Source organism: Labrus bergylta, chromosome 1 (genome assembly GCF_963930695.1).
Source record: "Labrus bergylta chromosome 1, fLabBer1.1, whole genome shotgun sequence".
NCBI lineage: Eukaryota > Metazoa > Chordata > Actinopteri > Labriformes > Labridae > Labrus > Labrus bergylta.
In genome coordinates, this window is record NC_089195.1 from 3100719 (window position 1) to 3120876 (window position 20158).

The 20158-nt window shown below is 41.4% G+C and overlaps 1 protein-coding gene across 2 annotated transcripts; it reads right to left on the reverse strand.

Annotated features, from left to right (window-relative positions):
- Positions 1-50: 50 nt before the first annotated feature.
- On the reverse strand, positions 51-9109 carry LOC109999242 (E3 ubiquitin/ISG15 ligase TRIM25). Of its 2 annotated transcripts, none has more exons than XM_020654249.3 (9): positions 8950-9109; positions 3883-4501; positions 3171-3266; positions 2814-3047; positions 2075-2243; positions 1874-1912; positions 1545-1709; positions 1029-1058; positions 51-363 (listed from the first exon to the last, which is right to left on the reverse strand). In XM_020654249.3, the coding sequence occupies exons 2-9, from the start codon at positions 4480-4482 to the stop codon at positions 164-166; spliced, it is 1533 nt and encodes a 510-aa protein (XP_020509905.2). In that variant the 5' UTR covers positions 4483-4501; positions 8950-9109; the 3' UTR covers positions 51-163. The 2 variants fall into 2 exon arrangements, with proteins under 2 accessions (XP_020509905.2, XP_020509906.2); XM_020654250.3 differs by lacking the exon at positions 8950-9109 and adding an exon at positions 6994-7141.
- Between the last annotated feature and the right edge of the window lie 11049 nt (positions 9110-20158).

Here is a 20158-nt window from a genome sequence, read left to right on the forward strand (position 1 = left end):
CTCGTCTGGCACCGTGCAGCAGCACACTTGATCAATCATTTACAGACGGCTGTCATTACTCAACAAGCCTTTTATTGCACAATACAAAGCAACAAGTGTACTCCCCATCATGTGATATACTGATAACCTCCACCTAAAAGAGCAAATACATCTGCTGCTGCATCTACTCTTTTTTGTGAGGCCGTGGATTTCCTTTAGTGGATTTCCCAGATGAAGGATTGCCTTTAGTGGATTTCCCAGATGAAGGATTTCCTTTAGTGGATTTCCCAGATGAAGGCTGGCCTTTGTCTTTCTTAGTGAAATCAGACTGTTTGGCACCCTGTTTACCTCCACCTGGAGCACCGGGGGGCTTTTTATCTTGTTCTGAAAAATAAATATATATATAAACATAATATTCCGAAATATGTGCACTTTTAAAACCTTGATTCTGTGAAGTACAACTGTGAGAAAACCTGATTTTGTAGTCATTACTAAAATGGGTTCTGAATGTGAAAAGCCTCCAGAGTTTTCAAACATCTTAGCAAATAGGTAGCTCTGGTTGTTTCAACTTTGTAAGAGAGCTATGAGCTGTTTGATTCATTTTACAAACATCTCTAATCAAACAACCACCCTGCCCACATGACAAGACCTTAAGTACAAAGATTAAACTACACAAAGAGCTTACAAATACTGAGAAAATGGTTCCAGTTAAGAGCTCATTTATACAAAAAGTGTAACAAGGTTTATGATTTACAAAATGAAATATTGTTAGAAAACTCAGAAGCCATTTCAATGTTGAGCAACAGAAAGTTATTTTTCAAAAGATTAAGCCAACAAACAAAGTGCAAGAATCAAATGATTAAATATGTTTTTCTTAACCATGAAGCCAAAAAAATATCATTTTCTAAATGTAATATTTCATATCATGCAAACATTACGTGTATATCTGGTCAAGATTTTATTTCAAATGATGAGTCAGCAGGAAATGGTGTGCATGGAAAACAAAAAGAACTTTTGAGTAAACAAGATAATAAAGAATTATGACATACTTTGGGACGACTGGTGACTGGAATCATTGTCTGCGTAAAGAAAAAGGGAACATGTCATTTGCTTAACAGCTTATCCTCACATTTTCTGTTCACCTATTTGATCAGAATACAAAATACCTTGAGTACGTCATACACAGTGTGTTTGAGTGAAAACCTCAGAGACAAGATCACAAAACCTGGACCACTACATTCAAAGTATCTCCAGAGCTAGTTCAAAGTGTGTTCCTTCTGTGTGTTGTCGGTCTTGCACACATTTGCAGCCTTCTTTGGGATCCATTCAAACTGATTGGGTTCTCTCGCCTTTAAAGTTAAGTTTGGCTAAAAGGGTAAGTATTGTGTTTTGTTGTGTATTTTTGTGTGTGGAGTTGGTTGGCTGGGTGGTTTGATTTGACTTGTTCATGATCATCTTCTTGGGAAAAGTCATCGGATAAATATTAAATTAAATATGATCAATGTGGAGATCTTTTCATCACGCTGTCATGATCAATAAAACATTGTGCTGATTCGATATCTTACTTGTCTTTGGTCCTGCCTTGAAAGGTGGACCCCTATGAGGGTGAGAGGACTGTGCATACTGGGATGAATTCCAGCCTGCATCTGGAGGAAAATAAACAGGGACAGGATATGGCTGGAAGATTGGCTGGATGGGCGCACGACCTGGACTGTTCTGCTCTGGTGGATCTGGAAGTTTTAAGGTAGGAAGGGGAGTTAAAGAAACTTTCATACACTTACAACTGTTCCATCATATGTTAAAGATGTGTGTTCTTCAAAATGCTTGTCAAAGAGACATCTGTAGTTCTGCTCCTTTAATTGTTTTGCTAAACAATCATCTTTGATAAACTTACCAGATTCAGGTCCAGCACTTGCAGAACTTTCAGATCCATCTGCAAATGGTATACAGTAAGTGCAGTGCATGTATTAGCTGATTAAACTAAGCATTTCATTAATTTCACAATATTCCCTCATGACATGAAGTCATGAGATAAACATGTACTGTGGTGAAAAGTGATTGGCTTCATGTTAAACTTTCTGCACAGTGGAGTCACCTGGTTTTAGAGCCAGTAGTCTGTCTTCAACAGGCTGTTTGAAGAGCTCAGTCAGATGCTCCTTCAGCGCAGCAGCAAAGGCCTGTGTTGCTGTCACCTTTTTGGTGTCCAGGTTGATTCGAGGGGCATAAGGGTCAAAGTTCACAACCCGTGGCAAGTCAAAGGAGGCCTATGAGAAACAAGAGACAGCAAATACCCCAAGTTTTGTAAGACATGGGTCTAGCATGTGTAGGGTGTAGCACCATGCATGTATCTGTTTGTGATAGCACCACTCAGAGGAGCCACAGACAGAAATGATCTCAACAGAAATTACATGAAGCTACTTATTTCCTCAATTCATTGATACATTAAATCATAAACATAGTGATAATGTAAACACCAAAGCTGAAACACCCAAACATATTTGATCATAAATCACATGATACACCATCCGACCATCAAGATTTCAGAACCAGGAAATGTTGGTATCATTGCTAAAAACAACACTGACTCATGTGGTCTGTTGCATTCTAAAATATTGTCGATTGATATATTATGTTGATTACAATCTTGATGCATCTGTAGCTATAGACGTTACATGGTTGTTCTTCAAAATGTTGTGGTTGACACGAAGCATTCACCAAAATAGCATCCAGTCCAATTCCCTTGTCCCTAATGTTTTCCTCCTTTGTCTTCAGGCTAAGCATTAAATCCTCTCCCTTTTACCCTCCCTGACTGGTTTTTCATATTTTCCTCCCACCTGTAGAAAGGCCAGGGTCCGGGATTGACCAAGCAGACTGTTGATATTTTCTCTGGCTTTTCTCATGTTCTCAGCGTTCTCAGTAAACCTCTTTGTGAAGTCCTGCACTTTGGTCTGACCAATCTCCATCTCCCGGTCCACCTCATGCTGGGCCTCACGTTCCTCTAAAGCCAACATATCCCGTATCTGCTGATACATCCCTGCCAACGCCGTCTTCCTTTTGGTTGAAGCATCCTACACAAAAAGGAGCCATAAACACAAGACCAACTCAACAGAGGGACCACCATCACATTTTTTTTGTTTAAATTAAATGCTTCTTGACATGTTTTCTAATTTTGTGAGACAAAATTTAAATACCTTGAGCTTGCTCTGCACATCTTTCATTTGGAACAAAACAGTCTCAGTCCGCTCTATCTTCGTGTCCAGCAAACCCAGCTTGTCCCTAAGGTCAGACTGAAAAGAACAATACACCAGAAGTTGAAAACCACTTTAAAGTTAATAATAAAGTTATCTGCTGTAAAGAAGATTCCATAAACTGGTGTACAGATCTCCATGTTGTTTTCTATTGATAGTGTGTATGCCTCGGTTGCTAAGCCCCACTTACGGAGAATTGGTGTAGGCCAATCATTTGTCAGTCCTGTTAGACGTGAGTGGTGTACTGTTAGTTGATCAGAGCAGTTCATGATTACAAGCAAGCTCTCTCTCAGTTAAAGTTAATGTTACGTGGTTCGTCTTCATTGGACAGTGAGGACCTGTGTGTGTCCATCAGGATGCAAGTGCTCTTTATGTTTAATGTGGGACTGTAGTGTTTTCTGAAGACAACTCTATCTTGAGCATTTTTACTGATGCCCCACAGTGACTACACTAACCAACCATTGAATTGTTAGTGGTGGTTGAATATCACCTTGTTCGATTTAACGCTGCTGTGTGACTTGTAAATTCAACCTTGCACAGCTAAACTTGAACCCTGTATTTTGCAGGAGGCAGATGCTTATTTTAATCTACAAGTCCATTAGAGTTTAAGTTGAGCTGAGCTGTAGTGTCATAAATGATATAGGCACCAACACACCTCTTTCTGGTTCCTCTGCTCCTCAGGTGAAATGAAGGGGCAGCCTTTGTGGACCTGTTGCAGGCAAAGGCTGCAGATTGGACGGCCATGTTCACTGCAGTAAAACTCTATTAACTTGTGGTGGTCCAAACAGAGATGCTCCGACAGGTCCCCGACAGCATCACAAAGCTGGTGGGCACTAAATTTGGGATTTTCTCGGTGAGGTCGCAGGTGCTCCTCACAGAAAGAGACCATGCAGGTCAGGCAGGTCTGGGACGCTTCTGCCTCCATACATGTATCACAGCGTATGACATCATCTGTCTCCTTTTCTTTGCTCTCCTCCATGTCCTGGATGGCTTCGCTTTTGTTGGACCTGAGGTTGAGGGTATTTACAATAGTGCTGATGACGGTGTTTTTCTTCAACTCAGGTCTGGTTGGGAAGACGGTCCGACACTGAGGACAGCTGTAGGAGTTCTTCCAGGTGGTGAGCAGGCAGTCCTGGCAGAAGTTGTGTCCACAGGGAATGGTCACCGGACAGTCAAAGGGGCTCAGACAGATACTGCAGGTCAGCTCATCCTCCAGACTCATCAGAGAAAACTGTTCCTCGTCCACTTCAGCCATGACTGGCGCTCTGGTGACGCTGTGAGGGAAAAACGAAACCTAACTTGACAGGTGCATGAAAATTTAATGAAAATAAACTCACATTTCTGTTCAGTCAGTTGGTTGAGGCTGAGAGGGAAAAAACTAAAAATTAAACTTCTAAAAAAACAATGAAAACATTTATGCTAAATTAACGTTATTGTAATGTTAATTGGTTGCCTATAGCAACCAGTATGAAGCAAGTAAACCAATACCAGTCACGCGACAGCATTCACAGCCTAAGCTAATTTGCAATACCCATCTCTAGATTGGCCTTTAACATGCATACAAATCAACAACAAATGCACAAAACCCTCAACCAAGACAGAACAATACAGGTTACAAGATGTCATACAATAAAACTAATATAAACAGGAAGCACAAAATGATATTATATATAAATGAGAAAAGTGAGAAAACATATGTAGACTAAGCTAGGATCCAACTGAACAACAAATTCAACAGAAATAGAAGTTAAGTTTGATAGGACACACCAGTGGGAAAAGCCTGAGTCAAAATTCATTTTATTGTGTTTGATAGCCTAATTCACTCATCGAAACTACCATGGCAACCTGGCATATTTTTATTTCCTTTCTTTCTGCCTCCCTTCTAATTTCTACCATTGGATTCAGAAATATTAGTCAGCATTAATATGTCACCCTGAAGTTGGCTAATTGACTCTGGTAACTAGCTATTCATTTTTATATGTGGGTGCTATACTTTTGTATGTGAGCAGTTAGCAATTAGCATTAAAGTAAATACAAATTAACAATCACATTTTATGAGCACATGTTAAGAAGGTAACATGTAGTGGCAACTTAACTCAAACAAAAATCCTCTTGCCACTTCTTGCAGGACTAGAAGTTTCTGACTCGTAGGCTACTTTCCAAAAGACACATTTTTAAAGTAATCCAAAGATGAAAGGAGGCAAATTTAAAGTGACAAAAAAAGATGATTTATTCCTCAAAAAAGAATTGCAGTTTACAAAATAAGCTCTTATAAATATCACTTTATATTTATATACAAATATTTATTTTGACCAAAAACTAAAACCGTGACGGTCAGAAAACTGTTGCTCCATACACATAAACTGAGCACTTATAACCACACAGACCTCCGTTTATTTGATTGAGGAGTTTGTTGCAACGTTATTAGCATGGATCAAGTGGGACAAGAATCAGCCACAAAAACAGTACCAAAGTCTACTGTTAAAGTGTTTGAGGAAAAGTTTAATCAGCTAAAAGGAGCAAGGAAAGCTAAGTTTGCTTATCTCACGAGAAAGATGAAGGAAATTGATGCTCTTACGGAGGATGACAGCAATGCTGAAGAAGTGAATGCTAAAATGACCACTGATTTCACAAACATGTACATGAAATTCTGTGCAGTCAACGATGCAGTTAAGAGTCGAAATGAACGACAAAGAAGTTCTTCATGATCAGACGCAGTGGCATGAGCCTAAATTCATCAAATTAAAAACATTTGTAGAGAATGTGGAAAAGTGGTTGAAAATAGTTCAGCAACAGGCAGATGAGGCTAAAATAATGGATGCTAAGGTAGAACCTACAGATAGTGCCTCAATGATATCATCAGTCAAACACAGTAGTGTGTCGCAAAGCAGCCGATCTGTTTCAAGTGTGTCTACAACTGCATCTTCTGCTCGACTTAGAGTAGAAGCTGAACGGGCAGCCTTGGTAGCACGTGCAGAGGCTTTGAAACAGAAACTGGAAACTCAGAGAGAAGAGGCTTTGCTGAAAGCAAGAAAAGAGGAATGGGAGTTGCAGACACCTATTGCTCCAGCTAGTGCAAAACTGGAGGTGTTGACTGTAAAAGAGCCAGCTGATAGCACTTCTGCTGTTTCAAAGGATGGAATTACTTCATACCTAAATGCTGCAAGCCATATTAGAGAAGGCAGCATTGGAGCTGTGCAGTCAGAATGTGTAGACTTCCGCCAAAAAAGTAGACCAGATGCAAGGGCGTAGGTTTGGATTCACCATTGGGGGGGACACATTTTCAGCGGGGGTCTGAGGGTTCCCCCCCAGAGAATTTTCAGCGTCAAACACTTCATTTCCTGCATTCTGGTGAATTTTTATGCAACAATTTGTGCCATTTCTGAATTAATTTATGACGGAAATTTCTTTACTATGTATAGGAAATTATAATTATTTATGAATTACTATTAATTATTCAACTGTATTGTTTATAACTTTCTGCATATTCAAAACATTACAGGTGTTTTGGGATGTTTTTTTAGGAATCATGTACATCTCAAATCAAATCTATTAGAGAATGCCACCTTGCTATAGCCTTAGTATCCAAAATTTAAAACTACATAAAAGCTGTATAATGGGGACAGCTGTGCCTGTTTTGTTTCTTCTGTCACCTGACAAAGTAACAAATCAATCACCATTAAGAGTGAAAAAACGGTTGGAAACAATGTTTTGCATTCATTAGCGGTAGCCTATGAGGGGGGACTATTTTCCTCAGGTGACTTACACTTTGTTTCGTGAAATATCTTCTAATGTCTTCTTCCACCTTTCTTTTCTTGCCCGACATCCTCGTACATATGTCGCACACCAACAGTATCGACCTCCCTCTCATCAACACTGGCAAAGCCTGTTAGCGAAACAACTTCGACAGCCTACAGGAAGCTAAGCCAATCAAAAAACAGGCCTGTCTCAAAGACGCATTTGAGAGGCGGTGCCGAAGTGGGAAAGAATTTAACCCTTTGTGTGCCGCATGAGGCGCCTTTTTTTTCCTTCAACCTTAATATTGGTGTGGACATTTCAGCCATTGTTTGAGATTGGTATGGACACATCCATACACAATTCTACGCCTATGACCAGATGTAACACAGAGAATCAGGCTTCAACATAGCTCAGAAAGAGATGGCAGACCTCATCATCTTAATGCTAAGTCAAGCAAAAAGTCCAGCACAAGACAAAGCAGAGTTGCTGATATTGGAGATTTGCTGAATGTCATGGAGCGACAAAATGAGATTACAGAGCTTTTAGTAAGGCAACAGAGAGTCTCCACTCTCCCACCTCTAAATGTCCCAGTCTTTAATAGAGATCCCCTGGAGTTTGGTTTCTTCATGAGAGGACAAACAGCAACCGGGATAGGTTGCATTTCCTTGAGCAGTTCACCCATGGCAGACATAAGATTCTCGTTCAGGGTTGTTCACATATGCATCCTGACAGAGGCTATGTAGAAGCTAAGAAGCTCTTGAACAAACATTTCGGGAATGAATATACTATTGCTTCTGCCTACATTGAAAGAGCATTGAAATGGCCTGTTATTAGGTCAGAGCCAGGTTCAGTAATCTGGTCAGCTTCGTGGACAAGCAGGCAAAAATTGCTTCTCATCCATTGCTTGGCAACATACAAGAGCACACCTCATCAAGGGATGGAAACAAAGCAAATGCAAGCAAAGAAAGTGCTTCAAGGATAAAAGAAAAGAAGAACATTTTTGCAACAGATGTCAAACCTATGTCACAGCACACAGAGCAAGCAAGAAAGGAAAAGGAAAGTACTGGCAGCACAGGTGAGAGACAGTGTCTTTTCTGTCATAGAACAAGAAATGCAGCATGAGAAAGGGAGATGTGTTGTGTATGAAGTTAGGTGGCTAACGTTAACTTAAATTGAACTGAAGGAAGCATTTACTTCATCCAGAACAACATATTAAGTTGTTCTTTCTTTTTTCAGACAATTTAAGTTAACCTTAGCCACCTAACTTCATATACAACATAGCCTACTATTCATGTAATTATACATTTATTTCATTCAAACAAACAACGTGGGGGCTGATGCCCTGTCCAGTGGGGGAAATATAATCTTGTTTTGCATTGTTTTGAATCGATGTAAGCCTTGTAATACAATTAAAAAACAAACAAAATCTCAAATTTTGAATGAAAAGGAGCAGAAAGAAAACTAATTTTATATAATCTGCCCCTCTAAACTATGACTTGAATAGTAGTAGAATCGTAGTGTATTGGTAAACTGGGACAGTGCCAAGACCTTAACATCATCCATCTTCTATTTTTATTTTTAATAATTATATTCCCGTCCCCTGTTTTCTTGAGCTGCTGTAATGCACAAATTTCCCCCACGGGGTATCAATAAAGTTTATCAATCAATCTAAAAATGCTTTGTCATTGTGCTTTCTGGTTGCTATTTTGTTGAATATGGTTTGCCACGCCCAAGACAGTGAGGTCATACCCACATAAACTTTATTTTTTTAATCACATACTTTATTATGATTAGCTCAAGCTGCAACAGTGAAATCGTAACTCTCCTGGTCGCTTTTTAGCTCCAAACAGTGTTCAAGGACCCATTTTTCCTTTGAGTAAAGTTTGTGTATTTAGTTCAGAAAATATAGCACAGATTGTTTCACTTCTCCAACCTTAAAATCTCACCACCAAATCTACATAGTGCACCTTTAAAACAAACTTACTTTTTTGCAAGTGCTGCTAACTCCAAATTAATCGCAGAAACACAGCCTTCTCTCGGATGTATAAGCGACGTGGATGTATGTGAAGGAATAAATCAGTCCAAACGCGTTCTGGGTCTTTCTCATAACTTCAGTCAGCTTCTCTGACGCACGGTACATTTCACAACATCTCTTCTTTTCCTCTTTTCCTCCAGCTCACTCCTGCCTGAACAGCGCCCACTAGGTGGCCTACCTAATAACAGGATATTAACATTACTGTAAACACTTGTAACCAACATTATAGCAATCATTTAAGAACATACTAAAGTTATGTCTGCATAGAGAAAGAACATAATAAAGACATGTTTCTAACTTATTTGCATATCCCATTTTCACTCTTGCACTCGCAGAAATACAGATCTGAGAAGAGGTTCTCTTTTGCCTGCCTTCTCTCTCTTGCTATGGATGCATGTCTCTCTCTCTCTCTCTCTCTCTCTCTCTCTAGCTCGTCAGGGAGAAATGAAACCTAACTTGACAGGTGCATGAAAACCCAAAATAAACTCAAATTTTCCTTTCAGTCACTTGGTTGAGGTTAATGTTAATTGGTAGGCTATAGCAACGAGTATAAGCACCACTCATTCCCACGCTGGCCGGCACGGTTTACAAACAGACGGACGAGAGAGAGAGAGAGAGAGAGAGAGAGAGAGAGAGAGAGAGAGAGAGAGAGAGAGAAAGGGACGCTCAGGTGAGTCCGCGTCTGCACATCAGAGAACAACACCGAGAGCATGACAGCTACTTTACTGACTTTGAGGCTTAATTTAAGCCATTTTAATCAGACACAGCAATAAATAAATAAATAAATAAATAAATAAATTAAAAAATAAAATAGACGCGCGGCAGTGGTTGGCAGTGTGTCGACACTATGTCCTTATTCCATTATAAAGGTGGTAGTGTTGTACAACAATGCTTTCTTGCCAAACCGGTTGCTGCAAAGCATGTTTTATAGAGAAAGAGAGAGAGAGAGTGAGGGACTTTTGTGATTTTTAAAACACAATTTATTATTCCGCTCACATACAATGTACACATTTATATTAACATTTTAAATGATCTATTTAAAAGACTATTCTTTGTTCTTTTGTTGTCGAATAAATAAATAAATATATAGAACATATTGTCAGCACATTCCCAAACTCCAGGTCATCATCTGCCACATCACATAAAACAGTCTGGAAACACCACACAGTCCTGAAAGTGTTCAGATCTCCTGAAACCTTGTAAAAATTAAAATCCAGAAGAATCCTGGACCCTCCACCTTCCTCCTCCGGCTCACATACACCGCCATCTTGGCCTGGCCCAACACAAAGTTTAAAAGCTGGCTCTTCTCCTTCTTCTGGTGAGTGTATTTAAAACCACAGATAAAAACCTCTGTGGTAAAAGGCTCAGTAAAAGCAGTAAAAACACTTTGTAAAAACAGAAACAGTGCAGACAGTCAGTGACATCCAGTGAAACAATGAAAAACAGTCTCTCTCTCTGTGATGGGCATTTGTCTTCAACATCAATGTTCACAACAGAGATAAAAGAGTTCACTGCCACGGCCCCATGGAGGTTCCTCCACTGTAAGTCTCCGTGTCTTTTTGTCAGTGGAGGTTTGTAAAGAGACCTCCAGGCCAGCCCAGACCCTCCTAGGCCCAGGTGAGTACTCCATGGGGTGTCAGTTCGTCTGCCACCTTTCCTGAGGCGTCCTGCAGAGAGGCCTGAGGACAGTGGTCCAGAAGGATACCTGTGCAGTTGTTCAGGTCCACAGTGAGCTGGATGGAGGGGAAGGGGTCCTGTGTGTCAGGTGCAATCCGACCAGAGCAGAAAAAGTCCAACATCTGGAGCCCACAATCACTTAGTTTCTCCTTCCAATAGTCCAGGAGCTTTTGGGCGACTCTGCTGGACCTCATTCCCAGTTTCACTGTCAACCCTGCAAAGTTCTGCAGCTGGGGTCCAGCCAGCTCCACCACCTGGCCCAGAGTAGTGACCCCTGCAGTCTGGAACAGAGAAGACAGGTAGGGGTCTGCCCAGCTGGGACAGTCCAGAATTGTCCCATGAAGGACCGGTTCCTGCAGCAGCCAGTGTAGGGAGTCTGCCTGGTCCTGTCTCTGTTGTCTCACAAGGTTCCAGACATTAAAAACACTTTTATAAAAACTAGGCAGAGATGACCTGTTAAAATGGGTGCTGTCCATTAAACCAAATTAAAATCCATACCCAGGTTATTAAAATGGTTCAGGATGCAGCAGGCTAGAGTCCTCCACAGAGTGTCCTTTGGTCCAGTTAAAAACCTTTGAATGAACTGCAGGCGGAAAGCAGCTCCCCTGCTGGCCAAATGGACCAGGCCCTGACCGCCCTCCTCTTTAGGGAGAAAAAGGACACTCTGTGGGATCCAGTGCATCCTGTCCCAGATAAAATCAACTAAAAGACGTTGTACCTGAGCTAGGAGAGAGGCCGGCGATGAGGGTCCGTCCTCACTAAGACATTTTAGGGAGTAGCCATCTCCACTTATTTAATCTGCCTTTTACTTTTTCAAGGACCCCCTCCCAATTTTTCTTGGTACTGGTCTCATCCCCCAGGAAGACCTCCAAGTACCTGAGACCTCCTCTCTTCCATGTGAGTTCAGCAGGCAGACTGAGCCGACCCCCCAGCCTCTCCCCCACCATCACAGCCTCGCTCTTTCCCCAGTTCACCTTTGCAGAAGAAATAAACCAAACATGTTAATAGTGTCAGTTAAAACATTGATATCTTTTTGTGAGTTAAGAAGCACGATGAGATCATCGGCATACACAGATATTTTAAAAGACACGGGGCAGCTGGGGAAATACACACCTGTTAGTTTCTGTCTTAGTTGGTGGAGCAGAGGCTCGATGGCTACAGAGTACAACGTGCCTGAGAGAGAGCAGCCCTGCCTCACCCCCCTCCCAATATTAAAAGATGCACTCAGCCCGCCATTAATCTTCAGAATACTCGCAATGTCACTGTAGAGAACCCTGATCTTGGCTATGAACCCAGGGTTGAAGCCAGACCCGGCTAGAGTCTGCCACAGGTACTGGTGTTCAACCCAGTCAAAAGCCTTTTCCTGGTCTATGGAAATAAGACCAGTTTCTATGCCCAATTCACTGGAAACTGCCAGAACATCTGGAATTAAAGTGATATTATCACTTATGAGCCTGCCAGGCACACAGTAGGTCTGGTCAGGGTGGATGATGGACGCCATCACCTCTCTCAGTCTGAGGGCCAGAGCTTTGGACAGGATCTTACAGTCTGTGCACAGCAGAGACACCGGTCTCCAGTTCTTAATGTCCTGCAGGTCTCCCTTCTTAGGCAGCAGGGTGATGACGGCCCTCCTGCAGCTCAGAGGGAGTCTTCCCTTCTGAACACTGTCTGTAAAAACCTGTAACAGATCTGGTCCTATGATGGACCAAAACGATTTAAAGAAGTCTACAGGAAGGCCGTCCATCCCTGGAGCTCTGCCGCTCTGCAAACTCATCATCGCTGTGTACAGTTCTTCCAGAGTTAACTCTGCCTCCAGCTCCGAGTTAGCCTCTGTACTGACCTGAGGGAGACCTGCTAGGAAGCTGCTGTGCACATCTGGATTATCACTCACTCCCAAAGAGGTCTCTATAGAAACCGGCAGCAAACTTCCTAATCTCAGACGAGTCTGAGATATCGGAGCCACTACCCGCACGTAAACAATGAATGATCTTCCTTTGTCCATTTTTCTGCTCCAGCCCAAATAAAAATCGAGATGGGGCGTCCATCTGTGAGATGTTCATAAACCTCGACCTGACCAGAGCCCCCTGTGCTGACACGCCTAGCAGGTTGGCTATGGCTACCTTTTTGTGTTTGAGGGAGTCTAAATGCCCTCCATTTCCCGAGGACTCTGCTAAAGACTGCAGTTCTTCTGCCTCAAACTCAAGATTTCTCAAAGATCGGGTTAAGTCTCGAGTGACATTGCGAGTAAACTGCTGGCATAATTGTTTAATTTGAGTCTTCCCAAAATCCCGCCACTGCTGAATGCTGGGAAAGGCAGGCCTGCTCTCTCTGTGGCTCTCCCAAAAAAACTTAAAAGCAGTTCTAAAAACATGGTTGTTTAAAAGAGCGGTGTTAAAATGCCAATAGGTGCTCTTTAAACAAATGTTTTAATGTTTTAATAAAAACAGAACAGGAAACTAAAGAGTGATCGCTAAAACCCACAGGCTGAATGTGACATCTTTTAAAAATATTTAAATGATGATTAAAACAATAGAGGCGGTCCAGTCTAGCTAATGATAAAAAGTTGTCTTTTGAATGACTCCAGGTGTATTGTCTGTGATTACTGTTAAAAACCCTCCACACATCACACAGCTGGTGTGTTTGAATGATCTGTGTGATCCTGCTAGAGGAAGCAGGGTGGGGCTCTAAATGATTCCTGTCTAAAAGAGGTGTTTCAATACAGTTCAAATCACCTCCTAAAAACATCAAATCATCATCATTACAGTCTTTAACAGTATCATTTAAAATGTTTAAAAATGCCATCCTGTCCAACCCTTTGGTTGGTGCATAAACATTTAAAAACACAAGCTTCACTTTTTCAAAAGTTGCTTTTACTTTCATTAAAACACCTGGGATGATCGCCTCTAAGTCAAAATAAACTGGTAAAAAACTCCTGGAAAATGAAATCCCCACCCCTCCACTTGTGACTTAAAACGACCCCCCCATTAAAAGCCTGCCTCCATTCACATTCATTATCTGCTGTGCTGTGGGTCTCCTGTAAAAACGAAACATCTATCCTCTTTATCTCCATGAGTTTAAAAAGAGCAGCCCTTTTAAAATCAGCCCTGGCTCCGTTCAGTTTTAAACTGCTGATATTAAAATCACACATGGATAAGAAAGAAAGTGTACTAAACCAGTTCAGAATCATCATCATATTCATCCCCCTCAGCACCAACATTGTTACATAGTTCCTGTCTCAGTTTGGAATACATACTTTCTTAGTCTACAAGTTTCCTGATCAGAAAAAGACCCTTTCCCTTTTATCTCTCATGAGATCTTGTGCCGACTCAAAAAAAACCTTTTATCAGGGAAATAATTTTTAATTTCCCACATATATATATATATTTTTTGTTTTTTTTGTTTTTTCTACACTGTAGTCTCTTTTGTTTTTCTGTCTCTGAGAGTATCTGCACTCAGACGTTTCACTGTCAGTGAGATGGGGAGAGTCCTCACTGACCTCTGATCCTGGATCAGATTCTTTTGGTTTGTTTTCTGTTTTTCCTTTTGCTTTCTTTGTTGTTCTTTTCTTTTCTGCCTGCTCCTTAAACCCTCCTCCACTCTGTGTCTCCTCACCTGTCTGCTCCTTAAACCCTCCTCCACTCTGTGTCTCCTCACCTGCCTGCTCCTTAAACCCTCCTCCACTCTGTGTCTCCTCACCTGCCTGCTCCTTAAACCCTCCTCCACTCTGTGTCTCCTCACCTGTCTGCTCCTTAAACCCTCCTCCACTCTGTGTCTCCTCACCTGTCTGCTCCTTAAGCCCTCCTCCACTCTGTGTCTCCTCACCTGTCTGCTCCTTACCTCCTCCACTCTGTGTCTCCTCACCTGTCTGCTCCTTAAACCCTCCTTCACTCTGTGTCTCCTCACCTGTCTGCTCCTTAAACCCTCCTCCACTCTGTGTCTCCTCACCTGTCTGCTCCTTACCTCCTCCACTCTGTGTCTCCTCACCTGTCTGCTCCTTAAACCCTCCTCCACTGTGTGTCTCCTCACCTGTCTGTTCCTTAAACCCTCCACCACTTTGTGTCTCCTCACCTGTCTGCTCCTTACCTCCTCCACTTTGTGTCTCCTCACCTGTCTGCTCCTCACTTCCTCCACTCTGTGTCTCCTCTCCTCCTCTACTCTGTGTCTGCTCACCTGTCCGTCTGCCACCTGCACTGGATCCCTCAGCTTCATCTTTGTATGGACATGCTCTGATCAGATGGCCCTCCCTTTTACAATGAAGACATTTCATGTTTTCAGAAGTGACATAAATCACATAATCAAAGTCTTGTACTCTCAGGTTGAAAACAAGATTAAGCTCCACATTTATTTTATTTAAGATCATATAGACCTGACGTCTGTGAGAGACCATGTGACTGAGCTGCGGGGCTTTACAGCCCGAAGGCAGCTTCTTAATGGAAGAGACTATTTTCCTGTGTCTTGATAACTCCCTTGAAGAAAGTCATCACTGATAAACGGCGCACAATTTGGCAAAATGACCTTCCTAGAAGGCAGAGACAGAGATGAAAGTGTCATTTATGACCACTCCGTTTTCCACCACAGCGTTCGCCATATCAACGCTGTCTAAAAACTGAACCACCAGCAACCACTGGTCGGCAAAACACACACACACACCCCGCAACTAAACGTCAAACCGATCTCAATACACCCAGTAACAAGTACCCAAAACAACAACTAACACATAAATTAGATTAGAAAAGTTTGGAAAATTAACACTCACTCAAGAGCTCCGCACACTCTCACACACCAACTCTCAGCACATCCACTCAGTGTGAGAGAGAGAGAGAGAGTTAGAGTTCAAGTTCAAGTTTAAGTTCAAGTTCAAGTTCAAGTTATCTTTATTCGTCAAATGCACAACATAACAGGCAAAGCAGTCATAGCTGGCAATGACATTTTTGTATTCCAAGCTCTCCTTAACAATGCAAAAAATAAAAAATTGTATAGAAGATAAGAGTAACAACGTACAGTGCAATTAGAACCAAAAGTTTAAATAAAACTAGAATATATGTACAGTATATATATATGTATGTAAATATGTATGTATAGAATATATGTATAGAATATATATATATAACAATAAAGTAAAGTGTCTCAGACAGTATCTGTGTAGTGCAGTGGCATACAGTGTGCAGTAGTACGCTTGTGTGTGCAAAAATATTGTGTGTGTGTGTGTGTGTGTGTGTGTGTGGGGGGGGGGGGGGGGACCTTAGGGTTTAGGAGTTCAAGTGGCTTGTGGCGCTCGGAAAGAAGCTGTTCTTGAGCCTGGTGGTTCTTGTCCTGATGCTCCGATACCGTCTGCCTGACACTAGCAGAGTGAACAGTTTCTGGCTAGGGTGGCTGTGGTCCGTGCTTTTCTCCAACATGTCCGAGTGTAGAGGTCCTGTATCGATGGCAGATCAGTGCTGTGCAGTTTTCACGACCCTCTGCAGAACTTTGCGGTCGCAGTCGTTGCAATTTCCATACCAGGTGATGATGCAGCCAGTTAGGATACTCTCGATGGTGCATTGGTAAAAGTTGCAAAGTATCCTGGAGTCCATACCGAACCTCTTCAGTCTGCGGAGGAAGAAGAGACGTTGTCTCGCTGCCTTAACAACAATGTCGGTGTGGTGTGACCAGGACAGGTCCTCAGTGATGTTTACCCCAAGGAACCTGAAGCTACTGACTCTCTCTACTGCAGCCCCATCTATGTGGATGGGGGCGTGCTCTCCTCCCTGCAGCTTCCTGTAGTCCACTATGAGCTCCTTTGTTTTGAGAGAGAGAGAGAGAACTCCCCTACCCTGGGCAGATGTACCCTCACCCCCACCCAAGGCAGATAAACCTTCATCCCCAGCCAAGGCAGATTTACCCTCACCCCCACCCTGAGCAGATATACCCTCACCCCCACCCTGGGCAGCGACACCGAGCCTCTCAGCAGCAGCCGCAGCAGCAGCAGCTCCCCCCATCACAGCTGTCTCTTCATCAGTTGCAGGAACATTACCCCCAGAAAGAACAACCAAATGAACGTCTTCTAGAGTACACTAAAAGAAATCCCAACAGAGAGAGACACCTACGCTGATGTCGCTGCCAGAACAAAGGTTCCTCTGTAACGCCAGATAAGAGACAATATTTAAGTTAATTAGTTAATTAACTATTTGGTTCATAGGTTGAATTTATACTGCATATATTTGATTGTAATGAATTTATGGTATCTTGGAAACTTTGTTATGAAGCACTACACTTTTAATTGAGAGAATTGCATCCTTTTCTGTTAGTAGTTGGAATATTCAGGGACTGAAGTCCTCTACATTTGGAATGAAAACTTCAAACCATGATTTTGTAAATAGTATAGGAAACATTGATATTGTAATCTTACAGGAAACATGGCAACATGAGAATACCCCCTCAAACTGCCCAAGTGGCTACACTGAACTGAGTGTACCATCAGCTAAACATTCCCATATAAGAAACGGTAGACAGTCAGGAGGAATCCTTATTTGGTATAAACAAAAACATTTCAATCATATCTCACCCGTCAAAAAAGGGAAAAATCATATTTGGGTTAAAATTAAAAAAGGACTCATTGAAAACTACAAAGATGTTTATTTTATTTACCCCCTTCAAGCTCCCCATATTATTCGGAAGAATACCTCCAAGAAGTCCAAAGAGAAATACTTGACTTCCAGTCACTCGGTTCGGTGTTACTACTTGGGGATTTGAATGCCAGAACTGGCAAAGAGAAAGATTGTATTGATACAGATGGAAATATTCATTTGAATATATCTCCCTTAAACCAGCCTGTGGTTACAGAACAAAGACAAAGCTATGATAGTACAGTTAATAAGAATGGGAAAGACATCTTACAAATGTGTAAATCTCTAGGACTCTATATAGTGAATGGTAGGACCCGAGGAGATTCTCTGGGCAGGTTTACCTACTGCTCTGTTTTAGGTAACAGTGTAATAGATTATGCAATCACGGATCTCGATTCAGACCAAATTAATGCATTCACAGTCCTACCCCAATGTCCCATATCAGACCACAATCAGATCACACTATATTTAAAGACATTAGAGACCCAGACTCCTAACAACACACCCGATGGCGACCTGTTAACCCACCCCAAACATAACAACTGGACAGAAAACAGCCTCACACACTACACCAACAACACATTTAACAATGCTAACATCCAAAACATACTAGATACATTTCTAAGCAGACAGTATCCCATAAACAAAGAAAGCATTAATTTGGCTACAAAAGATTTGAATCAAATATTCATTAAATTAGCGAAGGAATCCAAAATGAAGAGACCAAGTACCAAATGGAACCAAAGACCAGCCAAAGAACCGTGGTTTAACAGTGAATGTTGCTCTTTCAGGAAACATCTCAGAAAACTGTCAAACAGCAAACACAACGACCCTGAAAACAAAGAACTGCGTCATGAATACCACACCGCCCTTCAACAATACAAAAAGATAATCAATCAGAAGAAAACTCAAAACTCAGACAATGAATTAATGAAAATCGAAAAGGCAATAGACCAAAACTGTTTTTGGAAACTTTGGAAAAAATTGTACCCAAGCAAACATAAAAACAACTTCGCCATTCAGAACAGCGACATTTGGAAAAGCTACTTCTCCACTTTATATCAAAATCAAGAACAATTTGGTTTAAACACACATCAGATCACCACGGTAGATAAATTAAAATCATTAGAAATGTAATAAAAGATAATCTAAATACTTTAGACAGTCCGATTACAATGGAAGAGCTACAGGACAAAATGTCTAACCTGAAGAATGGAAATGCGTGTGGTATCGCTGGTATCAAGCAGCTGTGCTTCAATTATTTAATTTAGTTTTAAAAAGTGGTGTATATCCTGAGATTTGGAACAAGAGTCTGATTACTCCTATTTTTAAAAAGGGAGATAAACTGAATCCCAATAATTATAGAGGAGTCTGTGTCAGATCCAATCTGGGGAAACTGTTCTGTAGTATATTAAATTCAAGAATCCTGTCCTACCTGACTGAAGGTGACATTCTAAGTAAATCCCAAATTGGCTTTCTCCCCAAACACAGAACAACAGACCACATGTTCACTCTCCAGACTCTCATCCAGAAACATGTACAGCAGAAGAAGAAAGGAAAAATCTTCGCTTGCTTTGTAGATTTGTTGATTCCATTTGGCACAACGGCCTTTTCTATCAGCTGCTCCAAAACGGTGTAGGAGGAAAAGTTTATGATCTGATTAAATGTAAATACTCTGAAAATCAATGTGCTGTAAAAATTGGACAAAAAAGAATTGAATTTTTTAAACAATGTTGTGGGGTCCATCAGGGCTGTAATCTGTCACAGACACTTTTCAACATTTATATCGACCATTTAGCCAAACTACTGGACGACTGTCCAGCCTCAGGACTGGACTTACAGAGACAAGACGTGATGTGTCTTTTTTATGCAGATGATTTGTTACTGTTATCCCAAACAGAACAAGGTCTACAAGAGCTAAACATCCTCCATCAGTACTGTGAAAACTGGAACATCAGTGTGAATCTAGAAAAAACTGAAGTCATGATATTTCAAAAGAACGCAAGATCACAAAGCCAAAAATATCTGTTTAAATTGGGAGATACATTATTAAACCACACAATGGAGTACACGTACCTGGGCCTAGTGGTCACTGCATCAGGACATTTTGGTAAGGCTGTGAGTACATTGGCTGATAAAGCTCGTAGGGCTTATTACAGCATAAGAACAAACTTGTTCAAACTCAACCCCCCAATAAGGATTTGGATCAAAATTTTCAGAAGTGTGATTGAGCCAATTCGGTTATACGGAAGTGAAGTCTGGGGCCCATTAATCAAAGAGCAGCTCTGGGACTCAAACCCAGTGGAAAGAGTCCATCTGGAGTTTTGTAAAAACATAATACGAGTCCACAGGAATTGTCTAAACCACGGCTGCAGAGCCGAGCTGGGCCAGTTCCCTCTACTGATTCACATTAAAAAAAGAAGGATGAAGTTCATGAACCACCTGATCGAGTCAGAGTCAGAGTCACAGCAACACAGAGTTTATTTAGAACACACACACTCTCTGATCACTGATAGAAAAACCACACATAGATCCATATATCAAAGCAATGCCCTGATCCCCAACTCACAAATTCAACAAACAGACAAAGATAATAAACAGAAATATATGAATCAGTGGAAATTAGAAACCCAAACAATACATAGATTAGAATGCTATAGTTTACTGGACAGGCAATTCAAATTAGCCCAATATTTAAGAGAAATAAAAGAACCTCTTAAAAGACAAACAGTGACTAAATACAGGCTCAGTGATCACAGACTAGCTGTAGAAACTGGTCGACATAGAAGACAGTGGTTAGAGAGATCTCAGAGAGTGTGTGTGCACTGTGGAACAGGACAGGTGGAAACTGAACTTCATTTCCTCCCTAGCTGCCC

Coding starts and splice junctions, on each gene's coding strand:
- LOC109999242 (XM_020654249.3), bottom strand. CDS start 4,482: ATGGCTGAAGTGGACGAGGAACAGTTTTCTCTGATGAGTCTGGAGGAT. Junction 3,267..3,882: donor AGCAGAGGAACCAGAAAGAG/GTGTGTTGGTGC, acceptor TGTTCTTTTCAG/TCTGACCTTAGGGACAAGCT. Junction 3,048..3,170: donor ATGTGCAGAGCAAGCTCAAG/GTATTTAAATTT, acceptor CTTTTTGTGTAG/GATGCTTCAACCAAAAGGAA.